The following is a 14,061-nucleotide window of genomic DNA, read 5'->3' as shown; positions in this document are numbered from 1 at the left end:
GCCATATACTAATATCAAAGGTGATGAATTGTCAATAATACCCTCATATTTAAATTTTCTGAACTTGTTTTTCTTTCTCTAAATTTCCTACTTTTCTTTAACAATGTTTATACAAACAAACATACCTACATACGTGTGTGTGTGTATATATATATGTATGTATAATTGAATTGTAAATGTCAATGAAATATTCAATGCATTTGGAGAAGAAAAGCTGCAGGTTCTTTTTATTTTTTTTTTCCTTTTTTGGTGTTTCACAACTTTATTTATTTATTTATTCCTATTCATGTAGAGCGCAAGAGAAATAAAGTAATTGAAACTCCAAATAGTTTTTCAAATTCTGACTTTTTCTATAATAAAATTTTCATATTTCACACCCGTAAAAAAAGTCTGTCTATTTTAAGTAAATTTTTTGTATGATATTGAAATTGAATTTCATCTAGTATTAAGTTTTTTTTGCTCAAATGTATAATTTTACATGCTAATTACCTTCAACGCTATGAAGGGTTCTATTTGTAGAAATAGTTTAAAAAATAGTATTTATTTTTACTATCTCTTCCTACTGTAAAGGTAACTATTGGTTGTAACATAAAATCTTATCAATTTTTATTTCTTCATTTTTAAGATGGTTCTAATTTAGTATATTTTTTTTCTTGGTTTGTAAAATGTTCATTTTTTTATAGTTTAAGGGTATTAAAGGCACTAAAATAATCTCTCTCCTCAAACATGAATTTTTTAATATTACTTTTGGTTAGAAGGGCATCCAATGTTACCAAAATGTCAATTTAAGAGGTGCTAAGTGAGATTTTGAAAATCTCAAGGGAGCTAGGTTATATTTCATAAAACCTCAGGGGAGGTTTATGAAATTATCCCTACATTCTAATATGCCGCTGGCAAACGGCGAAGCCCGATACTTGTACAGTTGTACATTGTACTACTATTATGAAACCACCCAAAACAAATTCATTATTATTATTATTATTATTTTTTTGTCAATACAGAGGTATCGTGTTCATAGACTGGTTATCGTACGATCCAACTATTCCTCTGCAGGTCGGGAGAGGCTACCCAACATCACTCCAATATTGCATCTTATGTAAATGTCCAATTTGACATTAATTGGTGACTTTCTTAATGACTTATTGACCGTGATTGTTTTTGGTTCTCTGGGGTTATTTGATATTTCTTGAGTGGGGAAAAAAAGAAAGAAAGAAAGAGCTCCTAATGTCTAGGGACAGGAGATTTTTCAATTTGAGTTGCTCAACAAGTTTTTTTTTTTTTTTTTACAACATTAATCTATCAACTAGTTATAGAAGAGTCGAAGCAAAGTTTTGTGATGTCATTTCAAGTGACCGCAATACTAATTTAATTTAGCATTTAAATTTAATGAATTAATATCTTAACAACGCATTTGATAACAAAAAAATGAGTATATGAATTAATTAAGTGGTATTGAATTTTTTAAACAAAACATACTCTCAAAAAATAAATAATAAACTATTTATTTATCACTTAATGTGATATGCAATCAAATATATCGTACTTAACAATTCAATAATATAATGGATTCAGATTTCGAATTTCATTTTCAATTTTATTAAACGCATCCTAAGTTTTTAGTTATTCAAAGTTAACAAGATTTAAATAGTCATATAGGGAAAATGAGCTAAAATCATCACTAAGAGTATTCAAACTTCCAAATTTTGGGTGAAACAATTTAAATCATAATGCATTAAAAAATTGATTTTTTAATTTTGGTAATATAGTTTGGGAATGATTTTTAAAATTTGATTTCTAAATTCTCAACGACCAACTAAATTGTAGAATTCCATATGCTAATAGTAAATATTATGTATATTAGATGCCTATTGATATATAAATTTATATAAATGATTTTTTTTTTTTATAGATTGTGATATCCCATTCAATGTGTTTTCTATTAGTTATTTGCCCTACTTTTTCTCTATAATAACATTCAAGCTGTATTGCATCTTCCAAGGACATGAGAAAATCATCTTTCCGTCACAAGATGGTACAAGGATGCAGTTATAGAATTTACTTAACGTAGGTTATATATATATAATAACATTCAAAAATTGGAGTCTCCAATCCATGTTGGTTTGAGTATATTTAGGAAAAAAAAAAAAAAAACTGTTACGTATAAGATGTGCTTCACCAACTTGTTCATCAAAAATTTTTTTAAAAAATGCGGTATTGAAAGCACATTAATTAGGTAGAAAAAAAAAATCTCTCAATAGTTAAAACCTCGCGTCAAAGCTGTCAAAACTCAGAAATAATAATAATAAAAAGGAAAAGAAAGTGAGTGACGCCGATGAAATGTGGAAGTTGATCTCCCTTTCCATGGTAATTGATACCTGAGTTGAGCTGACACGACACGATTTATAATTACATTTACTTTACTCCTTCCCTCGGACAGGTTGCTTCCAACAGATACCTGTCGCTTGCTAATTGAGTAGTGATCGTTAGGGTTCTCCAGAAGGGGGGAGTCGCTTTCTCTCTCGCATATCCATCGATTTCCCAAATTATTGTCCAGATCTATTGCTGAATTCCCCAAATAGAATTCCCAAAATGTATGGATTTGAAGCTTTAACGTTCAACATTCACAGCGGTTATCTGGAGGCAATCGTCAGGGGCCACAGATCCGGACTGCTCACTGCTGCCGATTACAACAATCTCTGCCAGTGCGAGACCCTAGACGACATCAAGATGCACCTCTCCGCCACCGAATACGGCCCTTATCTGCAAAACGGTTCGTTTTTTTTTTGTTTTTTGTTTTTTTTTTTACCTTGTCAATGCCTTTGGGTTTTGCCTTCTTTATTTCAACGCTAACGGAGATTATAGATACTCGTACCTGTATGGTTCGTTGTTTTTTGTAATTGAATTGGATTATAGTTTTATATCGTAGGCTTTAATATGTTTATTTTTGTGCAATATTGGATACTTTGTTAATAGCTTGTTAATTTATTCTGATTTAGCGCGAAAGCAAGAAATTGAGCTGAATTCTACTCCCTTTTTTTTTTTGGGGCCGAAGTAAGTTACTCGGATTGATGCTAATGTGCATTTTTATGCTTGCTTAAGGTGCTATGAATGCAGATCAACATAACGGTGTGACCATCGCATTACAAATGCAATGCTCTAACCTCTGAGCTAAGCGGGCTCATATAATATCCATTTTATATGGATAGGAATTCCATAAACTATTAGAATCTTAGTTAGTAACTATTACTTCTTATCTATTCATAATCAATATGGATCTAGAAAAGAATAAAATAGAATTTCAAATAAATTATTGAATATTATGGAGCACAACGATTAATATAGCGATTAGAATTTCGGTTTTTGTATGAACACTGATCCCAGTTCTAGTGATAGATATTAATGGAACACCTTTGTTGTTAAGCCGGAATACTAATGGATTAGTTAGCAATTGAACTTAGATGTGCATGTGCATGCTTGCTGGTGCACATTTTGCTTGATGTTTGATGGATCAGCTTTGTCCTTTTTCCTGCAGGATCTGTCTAGTTGAGGGAATAAAATAAAACACGATATGAAATTTAATTTTGGATTGTTAATCGTGCATTTCTTTTTCGAATTTGCAGAGCCATCGCCTTTACATACGACTACAATTGTGGAGAAGTGTACTCTTAAATTGGTTGATGAGTATAAGCACATGCTGAGCCAAGCTACAGAACCCTTGTCAACCTTTTTGCAGTATATCACGTATGGGGATTTTCAGATTTTCTTCTGTTCATTTGGGTTATTTGAATTTTGTGTAATGCAATCAATCATAATGCTTTGCTGTATTTGGTTTGCTTTTATAGTGGATTGGAAGAATCTGCTTAACAAGCCATATCTCAAAAAATAACAGTGGCATACCTGGGATAGAATCTTAACACATTCTTTTCTGGAATAGTAATTTATTCTCTTGCTTGCGGCGGAAATAACACTTGCTTATTTTTCAGATACGGCCATATGATCGATAATGTTGTCCTAATTGTAACTGGAACATTGCATGAGAGAGACGTTCATGAATTGTTGGAGAAATGCCATCCGTTGGGAATGTTCGACAGGTAAAGTATTTTGTCGTGTCTTTTCGGTTACTTTGATTGTCAGTAAGGCTAACATTTAGTCTTTTGTTTACATAGTATTGCAACACTGGCAGTCGCACAGAATATGAGGGAGCTTTATAGACTGGTGCTTGTAGACACTCCCCTTGCTCCTTACTTTTCCGAATGCATTACTTCTGAGGTACTGATTGTGAAACATTTTTGCTTATATTCTATCATACAAGTGAAATGTATTGCTTTAACTACTAGGCTCTTTTCATTTCTAGAATATGAATTCTGGAAATTATGCAGTTCCTTGTGCAGAATCTGTATTTTTACACCTTTTTAAGACTTAAAAATGTTGAATCTAGCACTTTGGCCTGTACATGGGTTGATGGTGCCCTGTTGTTTCTTGATATGACGGATTGATTGTAAAGGGATATGATTCATGTTGTACATGCCTGTGAACTGCAAAGGAATGACACTTGACTCACAGTTCCTGTTTGCACAGTTGGTAATCTATCAGAGCAAGTGTGAAGATGAATTTTTTCATCCTGCATAAGCTATCTCATCTCATTTATGAGGAAGTGTCATCACGTGCAATACATTTAATGTTGCCCTTCTAGTTCATGATTGATGAGGCTTAGTTTTATATTTAGGACTTGGACGACATGAACATTGAAATCATGAGGAATACCCTCTACAAGGCATACCTTGAGGACTTCTATGATTTTTGCCAGGTAAAGACAAATGTTTCAAAAATTTTCCTTGTATTAGATTTTGAAGAAGTATGTCATGCTGCAATAGTTTACTAGCATGTGAAAATGTTAAGTAGAAACTTGGAGGTGCCACTGCAGAGATAATGTCTGACCTGCTTGCCTTTGAGGCTGATCGCCGAGCAGTTAATATCACCATCAATAGGTTGGTTTAACTTCCTTGAGTTTTATATTTGCAATCTGTTTTTGAGTTATACTCTTGACTAGATTCTGCATGGCACTTGTGCTGCTATCTTATGTTCTTTTCTTTTTTGCAGCATTGGGACTGAGCTTACTCGAGATGATCGTAGAAAATTATATTCCAATTTTGGCTTGCTGTAAGTTGTTTGACTAATGCCTTGCATCTTTTGGGATCTTATTATGCATTTTCCTCTCTTTTTTTACCCTGATTTGTTGCCTTTGTCCAACAGTTACCCTTATGGCCATGAGGAACTTGCTGTTTGTGAGGATATAGATCAGGTACTCTCCAAGGGTTTTATTCAACAAATATATCAGCTATTCATTCACTTGTTTTTTTCTTCATGGTGTTTCTTTTTGTCACCTTGCATTTGTAGGTTCGTGGTGTCATGGAGAAGTACCCTCCTTATCAAACAATTTTTGCCAAGTTATCTTATGGGGAGAGCCAGATGCTTGACAAGGCATTTTATGAAGAGGAGGTGAAACGACTTTGCTTAGCATTTGAGCAACAGGTTAGTTTTCAAGATGAGAGCAGAGTGTTCAACTTATTTTGATTTCTTTCAACTGTAATAGCTTAATGATGATATCCACATTTGTTGTTGCTGTAGTAGATATCTTTATGGGTGGCCATAATTTTGTCTGTAGTTCCTTGGTTGATTAATTTTAACTGTTTCCCGTTGGTTTTGTAGTTCCATTATGGTGTATTCTTTGCATACATGAGGTTGAGGGAGCAGGAGATCAGAAATTTGATGTGGATATCTGAATGCGTGGCTCAGAATCAGAAGTCTAGAGTGCATGATAGTGTTGTTTTCATCTTTTAGTTGATTTACAACTATTTTTGGAGCCTTACATTTTATGTATATTCAGTTCCCAGTTGGTCCCTTGATAAATTATGAGATGGTGTCCTGCGCTTGGTCGATTTCAAATAAGCTGTGATGTGGGCTTGATCTGTTAACTCTGATTGGAGAAATCTTGTACCAATATATCCTAGTAAAGATTCTTCTATGTATGATTCCCCAAGGTACTCTTGATTTACAGGTTTTATGAGGCTTTTTTCCCCAAGGTACTTTGTGAGTTTCTTATTTTGCCTAGGCGTGTTTCTTTGGTTCTTGGAAAGGCGGCTTCATGCATGTACTGGACAAGTACTATTTCCAGGAGTTTTTGTGTTTCTTTTTGGCAATAGTCAGTTTTTGTGTTTCTTTGGAGCTGATTTGCGATCTATCCCACCCTGACCTAGTTTTCGACAGGCTGTAGGCATAAGTCCTGATGCCCTCAAGGCAAGAGGTTGGACCACAGGGAATTACCTTTCTTTTGTAACTTAGGCTCTCTAATCTATACATTAAAAGAATTCGGTTAAACTGCGATTGTGTTTCGATTTTAATATGTCATCGGAAATCCTGACGTTGGATGCACGCATTAGTTGCTGTCAAGGTTCTATTGGCTCTTTCCATATAGGAAGAAAAGTGTACTCTCCCCTACATTCTACAAGAACCATGATTCTCGTGCTTTGATTGATTTGTCTCTGTTTGCTATCGTAATGCATCAAGGTAACTAGGACAGCCGGATACTTTTTCTTAAAAGCAAAGATCAGAACAAATTTTAGGACTGATCTAATATTATGAAAATATAGTAGTAGCATTTTTATACGTAGGGAAAAAATTAGGGTGAAAGGTCAATGGAATACCATATAAATTTTTGGATTAACGGACGCGGATCTAAATAAAGAAGGGGATAATTGCAGAAACCTTCCTTGAGATTTTTAATAATTTCATTTAGCTCTCTCAATATTTTAAAAGTTACACGTACTTTCCTTGTCATTTAAAATGATAATACTACTCTTAAATATTTTAATGAAACTCTCTTGTTTGGTATGTTTATATTTAGAATGACATTTAAAATTAGTTTTTCATTCTTTTTCCTTCTTATTCTTTTTTTATTATTTTTTTGTTAATAAAACTATAGAATTACCACTATTACCTCTAGTTTCTATTGTTACCAAATATCAAATTAGTGATTTTTTTATGAGTTAACTTATATGTAATCCAATATTTTTGCTGATCTTTGTTTTCCATTTTTTGATATTAAAATTAACAATAAATGACAAAGAAATGGCCTAAAATCATTACTAAATTATGATAATTTTGCTACTCAAAAAATTTATAAATTCTAAATAAATTATTTCAACATTTTTTTTGTATCTTATAAATCTAAATTTATAATAAAATACCAATAAAAGTATCTTATCATAGTGATAAAATTATTATTAGAGTTGTTTATCAAATAATAAGTATGAACATGAAAATTTTAGCACATTTTTCTTATAATTATACTAGATAATCTTATAATTGTATAGAAAAATAAATTAAAACTCATAATACAAGGGCATTATTAGGTATTCATTTAAAAATTTGACTAAGTCAATATTATTTTAAGGTTTTGTTACTAAAATTATCAAATCAAGGGAGATCGGTGTAATTTTTCAAACTTTAGGGAAGTTCAATGAAATTATCCCATAAAGAAGATGCGTAATTTGGTTATGCCACATTGATTTGGTGATTTGACATATCATGGACGTGTGAAGTTCATCATGTTTTGCTCTTCATATCGCAGGATTTACTAAAGTACGAATAGTTAATAAATAAAGTATTTATGCATTGCAAAAACATATTCAACTTCTGTCAATGGCTTCAAATATTTGGACATAACCGTATGGGCGCTTATATAACAGAAAGAATATATTATGCCGTTGGCAAACGCCAGCGGATTTGCTTGGCGGTTCGGTTGGGTGTTAGGGTTCGACCTGCTACCTGTCAAACGTGTCATGCTCTTGAAAGGGGAGTTTTCATCGCTGCCACCTTCCTTTTATTCCCTTCCCATTGGGATGGATTTTTTGCTAGTCAGTTGTGGTAACAAAGTAAATACCTAATGAAAAATCATTTTTCGGTGATTGCGAAATATGATAAGAAACTCTTTATTAGAGTATTTATGCAGTGTAATTAATTGTTGTTAGGCTGCTAATGCAAATAATGAGTGTATTATTTAAAATATTATTTAGAATAATCACTGCAGTACTTTCTGGAATGTGATATATGTGAGATCAAAAAAATAATTTAAAATATTGAAAAAATAAATTAAAAAAATGTATTTATAATGCAAGTAAAATATTATTTAAAATAATTTAACAATCCAAACACACTCAATATTTCGTACAAGCGGTATGACATATATAAATTGATAATTTACGATCCAAACACGTGACATTTTTTCATCATCGATAAGATTGACATTATTATTAATTTTTTCAACCTCTATGACGGAGACTGCTTTATGAACGGATATCCAGTCGGTATTTAACCAACCTAGTACATGAATGTAAATACTAATAATCATAAATAGTTTGTTTTAGTATCTAAACTACTCCCATCTTAATGACTAATGAGTGCCTAATGAGCACTGGAGACCCTTTGTGAAAAGAAACGGTGGAATCTAATTAGCAAGACAGACTAAAGTCACTAAACAAAATATTACTACTATTTAAATAAAATAAAAAAAAAAAAGTTTGTTGGTAAGGCGCACGTTGACACAAATAACACACATTATTAACACCTCAATAAGTGCAGGTTGTTGAACGGTTTTGTAGCATGATCCAAGGAGAGGGGCAATGAGGCGGTACGAAGATGAGGCTGTGATGTAAAATGCTAAAAATGCAGGGGGCAAAAGTGTGATTACAGTAAAATGGGAGTAAGACGAAACAAGAAAGATAAAAAGCATATAGTAGTAAAATAAAAGAATTCCGCTATCGGAACAGCCCACTGGAATACGAGGGATGGCCCGTGGTTTTCCCCTCCCTTCTCTTGAAACCAACTGTTTTCGTAGCAGAACAAGTATACCACCTCGCCTTCCACTCTTCCCATTTAAAGGTCCACCTCATCCCGTGCCAACCCGTCTCTCTCCCTACCCCGTCCGTCCGTCCGTCGTCATCATCAACAATCCATATCCAAAAACTAACAACATTAAATCACAGAGATCCAATATTTCACATCTCTTGTCTTCTTTTACCGCCTCAAAGGTTTCTTTTTGGACACAGGAAACAGCAAAAACAACGCCACGCTGGGATATATATTATCGGTGTTGCCCAAATACCATCAGCCCGTACAGAAGCATCCCAAAACCCAAAAAAAAGTTCTGTTTCGTCGTCGTTGTTGTAGGTTTTTTACTCCTATCTATGTTTGTATCCCCAGTTTCAGGTCCCAAGAGTTTCTCTTGAATACCAGATCACAGTTTTCTTTAATTTACCTGAGCCCCAAAAGTTGAATTTTTTTTTTCTTCATAAATTGGGGTTGAAGGGTAGTTGACTGACATACAAATGGGGATCGAGAGAAATGTAAGCAAACCAAAAGGTAAAGTGTACGGCGAGTCTAAGAAGAATAGGCGAAAGCAGAAGAAAACAACAGTAGTGGTTCAGAAGCTTTATGAAACTTGCAAGGAAGTATTTTCCGATTGTGGCCCTGGTGTTGTACCTTCACCCGATAAAGTTGAACGGCTTAAGGTTGTTTTAGGTATGATCATCTCTTTGTTCAGGTTCCGTATTCCAGTTTGTGTTTTGTGATCCTTTTCTTTTCCGGGTTGTTTGTTGTTAGTAGCAAAAAAAAAAAAAAAAAAATTTTTTTGGCTTAGTAGCTAATGTTCTAGTATTATTGTAGTAGTATTATTATTTTTTATGCAATTCAGCGAGGCATAACCTTTTCAGCATAATGTACTTGTGTCTGATAATGTACTGTAGTCATTTCTTGTTCCCTCACTGGCAGTGTGGTTAATGACATTTTGATTTATTTTCAGGTTTACTTTCCCCATATTCATATTGAATCATGATTCCTGTTATTGGAAAGTCGGCAGATATTTGTCCTTGTGTGCTTTTCTGGTAGTCTGTTGCCTTTCCACTTTAACATTGTATCGACCCGAGGTTCATTTAGTACAAAAATCTTTACAAAGTACTTGCACATTCTAATTTTGTGTCCGATAGCTTTTATGAATGACGTGTTTGTGTTTCACTGTGTGTTTCATTTGATCAAAAGTTGTCCCAGTTCCGCTTTTCCCTGCAAAATTGGTACTGGTTTCTGTTTACTCATTAACATTTGCCCCAGTTCTAATTCCTGTGATTGGTCTAATTAAAAAGGCCAACAGATTTTTCAAGAAACACTTTCACCATAAAGAGATCCTTATGGAAAGTTTTCGGTTTAAAATTTTGATGTTCGAATTGTCTGTTGGGTTGCACTGTTTAAGAAATTCTCGTCTGATCTTAGTTAAGATGCAAATGGATCCTCATGCCTTTACAAAGCTGAGTTAATTTTGGTAAGATTGTAACAGAAGTTTAATGTTCACCTGGGGTCAAAGGTGGAGTTGTTAATAACTGAAACCCTTGCCGTTCTGTTGGAATTTGTGACATGGCCAGCCCGGGCAAACCTGGAGTGGAAAAAACAAAAATCCGGAAACAAAATTTTTTTTTTAAATATTATTTTGCTTGCATTATAAGCACTTTTTTTCAATTACTTTTTTTTATTTTCAATTACCTTTTTTTTTATCTCTCATACGTCATATCACAGGAAAAAAATGCTTCTACATACACGTTTCCTTACTGTTTCCCCTCCCTTTTTTTTTTTTTTTTGTTTTTGGGGGGCGGGGAGAGGGGCTGTAGGCTGATGTTTTCTTTCATTACGGTGGTCTTGAATTTACCGCAACAAGGCAACAACATCCAAAAAAATATTGCTGAAGAATGCACATTCCTTTGCTCTGATAATCTTGTTTGTATGCATGCAGATAGCATGACTGAAGTAGATGTAGGCCTGAGGCCAGATATGACATTTTTCAAAGCAACAACTGGCGGAGAAATCCCCAGAATCACGTATTTACACCTCTATGCATGCGAAAAGTTCTCGGTATGTTGTTGTTCATGTTCATGACATGTTACTGGATTAGATTATTTGAAACTGGTTTGCTTCTTATGCCTTGAATTTTGGCTTTGCAACCTTATGTATTCATTTTTTGCAGATTGGAATCTTCTGTTTGCCGCCCACGGGTGTCATCCCGCTTCATAATCATCCTGGAATGACAGTTTTTAGCAAGCTTCTTTTCGGAACCATGCACATCAAGTCATATGACTGGGTGGGTAACGGACCTGATGCCATGGCTCTGAATGCTGATCCATTAGAAGGTATGTCTTCTCTAAAGCTGGATGTTACTTTATTTGATTTATTTCTCATTGCTTCTTTTGTCTTTTGGTTGAAGTTGGAACTATTTTTCTGCTTGTAACGTAACTGGTGTAAAAGATTTTGATGCTGCTTTTGATGTTGATAGTGCTGAAATTAGATGTTTCGTGCTTGCACTGCATCGAACATACATTTAGGAATAGATAAAAACAGCGAGTGGATCCGTTTTGCCTTCTGACATTGGTTGCTCCTAATAAACGTTGTCCTTGTCTTTGAGTAGCTAGAACCCTACGTGCGGTCCCTGCTAAATAATTTTTTTTTTGGTATGACATGTTAAACGTGTGTAAATAGTAGCCAGGTGCAATATTTTTATTTAGCCAACTTGTTCTGCTAAAAGCTTTAGTGGATGGCTCATGCTTCATGAGGTTATGCAGAACATCCATCAAGAGTACGGTTGGCGAAAGTGAAGGTCGACTCTGAGTTTACTGCTCCGTGCAACACTTCGATTCTGTACCCTGCTGATGGCGGAAACATGCATTGCTTCAAAGCGAGGACTCCATGTGCGGTACTTGATGTGCTTGGACCGCCATATTGTGATCCCGAGGGCCGCCACTGTGAATACTACATGGACTTCCCATTCACAAAGTTCTCAGGTTAGGGATCATGCATTGCACGTGATTTTAGATTGTTGCTCAATTTTTACTGGTTGACTTACTTCTGCTGCTGTGATGCGCACTCTCTAGTTGTACATTGACTCGTTGTTAGGAAAAAAAAAAGAAAATTAAGTTTTAATATATTATTGTTGGCTCCTCTCCTTATAAGACGTAAAATTACATAGACGTGGGGGGTGCTAGAAGACACAGTTACTTTGAATGTACTTCTACCCTGATCTCCAGGCCTTTGCTTGCTGCTTTGCCTAAATTCTGCTGCTAGATAGTGCTACTTTTTGATGCAAGTATTATTGTAATCATGGGATATTAATTTGTCTTGTTGGAATAAAGTGGCAAATTTTATAGTATTATTATTTGTTGTGGACTTTTTGAGTGTGTATGGTAAGAAGACAGATTTTGTACGATTGATTGTTAATGTGCAACGAACTTGAGAGTGAGTATTTTATATTTATATAAGCAAAGCATTCATTCACACACTACTGGTTCTTTTGATTTTGTGTGACTCAGTCGTCAACAGCATATCAGTGCCTGTGGAAGAGAGGGATGGGTATGCATGGCTTGAAGAGAGGGACAGACCTAAGGATGTAACTGTAGTTGGGGAAGTGTACAGCGGGCCAAAGATAGTGGAGAAGTGAGATGTCTGTCCCCAGTAGCATACTTTCTGACCGGTTGATCCATTGGAGCAGAGTGCAACATTTTGATGTGTACATACTAAGATAGAGAGCTTGAAAGAAAAAATGAAATGATTTTCCATAGTGCAGCACAAGGTAAGATTGTGGGAGTTCGTTCATCTGTTGTTAGTCAGTCAGTCAGTCAATGGTACTGATGAAAGACCACATCCTCTTTTTCATCTTTTAATTCTCTCCGTGTCTTCGAAATCTGACACTATTGCATATGAAATTTGAAGTATTTCCTTCAATCCTTAGCAGTTCTGATTTTAGAAGAAGAAAGATGATAACACGGAAATCGGCTGACGGATAAATAATATATTCCGAGCGCGTTCTGGTTTTTCTTTCTAGTTCTGATGCAGAAATACGTACGTAGTACTTGCGTATGAAAAGTCGGACCCGTTTGTTTGGTACTAGCTCCTCGCCAACCTTTGCGCGACTTCCATCCCAAAGTCCCTCCCTGCTCCAGTTTCCAACTTGGCAAAATCTCACGGGATGCCATCTTCATTGGTTCCATTTTCTTGCTTTCTCCCGGTACCAACAAAGTCCTATTATTAATTATTATCCCCGCCTGCGGGACTTATTAATTGGCATAGCTCTCTCTTGTTCAAAGAACTTCGGTCTGTCAAGTTTTGATATCTTAGCATGAGGGTGGTAATAGGGACAGACCCTTTGTCATTTGGTAACATCATGCTACTTTTTTTTTTTTTGGGGCCTAATATATGTTTGGCGCAATTGATTTTCTTCTTCTCTTTATGGTAATATAAGGAAAATGTTAATTGTATTCAATTATTTATAGGATTAATCTTTGCTACACAGTTCGTACACTGTCAGCATTTGATGATTGACAATTATGTAAAATTTGAATTTGAAAATTCAACTTTTGCACATGAATCCAACGATGACAGTGTATACACCGTATATGAGAGATTTACTCTTATTTATAATGACACTTTTACTATCTCTTTTATCATATAATCTAATAAATGAAAATTATATAATAAAAATGATAATAAAAAAGTATTATTTTAAAAAAGCATAAAGTAGAATTAATAATATAGGATAAATTTTATATATACTGACGGTATATATATTATCATGGTTAGATATATGATATATATATATATAATTTAAGTTTCAAATTCAAATTCGAATTACGTGATGAAAATGTATATACTATTAATATATATAGAAAATTAATCCAATAATATATTGCAAATTTGCAAGTGCTTCGTGTTTTTGGCGTGGTGGTGTTATATTGGACCCTTTAGATAAGCCTAAGAACATACCTGCATCTGGGCGAATTTCTCAGAATATTGTTAAAATTAAAAATCGTCACAAAATTGGTGCTGTTTGATGGAGGGTTCTTGATTAGGGGTTGCCGCAACTCCGATATGCGGTTTCAAGTAAAAATAATTTTTATTTTTATTTATTTTGGATTGCTTCAGTTTCCCTTTTTTTTCAATTCCTTCAAATCATCGCCGCTCATTTGATTA

General features: G+C 34.4%; 2 protein-coding genes across 2 annotated transcripts; both read left to right on the top strand.

The window, feature by feature from the left end:
- The first annotated feature begins 2,367 nt into the window (after window positions 1–2,367).
- Window positions 2,368–6,082, top strand: LOC113752992 (V-type proton ATPase subunit d2). The gene is made up of 10 exons (XM_027297066.1): window positions 2,368–2,770; window positions 3,621–3,741; window positions 3,984–4,091; window positions 4,167–4,269; window positions 4,727–4,807; window positions 4,903–4,988; window positions 5,101–5,160; window positions 5,254–5,302; window positions 5,398–5,532; window positions 5,710–6,082. Exons 1-10 carry the CDS (start codon window positions 2,590–2,592, stop codon window positions 5,839–5,841), a joined length of 1,056 nt encoding a protein of 351 aa, XP_027152867.1. The 5' UTR covers window positions 2,368–2,589; the 3' UTR covers window positions 5,842–6,082.
- Window positions 6,083–8,858: 2,776 nt separating this feature from the next.
- LOC113751318 (plant cysteine oxidase 2-like) lies at window positions 8,859–12,816 on the top strand. Its single transcript, XM_027295285.1, has 5 exons — window positions 8,859–9,579; window positions 10,838–10,956; window positions 11,069–11,231; window positions 11,661–11,879; window positions 12,405–12,816. The coding sequence occupies exons 1-5, from the start codon at window positions 9,387–9,389 to the stop codon at window positions 12,530–12,532; spliced, it is 822 nt and encodes a 273-aa protein (XP_027151086.1). The 5' UTR covers window positions 8,859–9,386; the 3' UTR covers window positions 12,533–12,816.
- The last annotated feature ends 1,245 nt before the right edge of the window (window positions 12,817–14,061 follow it).

Source organism: Coffea eugenioides, chromosome 11, assembly GCF_003713205.1.
Source record: "Coffea eugenioides isolate CCC68of chromosome 11, Ceug_1.0, whole genome shotgun sequence".
NCBI classification, from domain to species: domain Eukaryota; kingdom Viridiplantae; phylum Streptophyta; class Magnoliopsida; order Gentianales; family Rubiaceae; genus Coffea; species Coffea eugenioides.
The sequence above is the reverse complement of the archived record's forward strand: the minus strand, read 5'-3'. Positions and strand labels throughout refer to the sequence as shown.

What these genes read in the sequence shown, in the direction of transcription:
- LOC113752992 (XM_027297066.1), top strand. Translation starts at nt 2,590, where the DNA reads ATGTATGGATTTGAAGCTTTAACGTTCAACATTCACAGCGGTTATCTG. An exon ending in CGGCCCTTATCTGCAAAACG is followed by an intron (nt 2,771 to 3,620) that starts GTTCGTTTTTTT and finishes TCGAATTTGCAG; the next exon opens with AGCCATCGCCTTTACATACG. An exon ending in GTTAATATCACCATCAATAG is followed by an intron (nt 4,989 to 5,100) that starts GTTGGTTTAACT and finishes TCTTTTTTGCAG; the next exon opens with CATTGGGACTGAGCTTACTC.
- LOC113751318 (XM_027295285.1), top strand. Translation starts at nt 9,387, where the DNA reads ATGGGGATCGAGAGAAATGTAAGCAAACCAAAAGGTAAAGTGTACGGC. An exon ending in ATGCATGCGAAAAGTTCTCG is followed by an intron (nt 10,957 to 11,068) that starts GTATGTTGTTGT and finishes CATTTTTTGCAG; the next exon opens with ATTGGAATCTTCTGTTTGCC. An exon ending in GAATGCTGATCCATTAGAAG is followed by an intron (nt 11,232 to 11,660) that starts GTATGTCTTCTC and finishes GAGGTTATGCAG; the next exon opens with AACATCCATCAAGAGTACGG.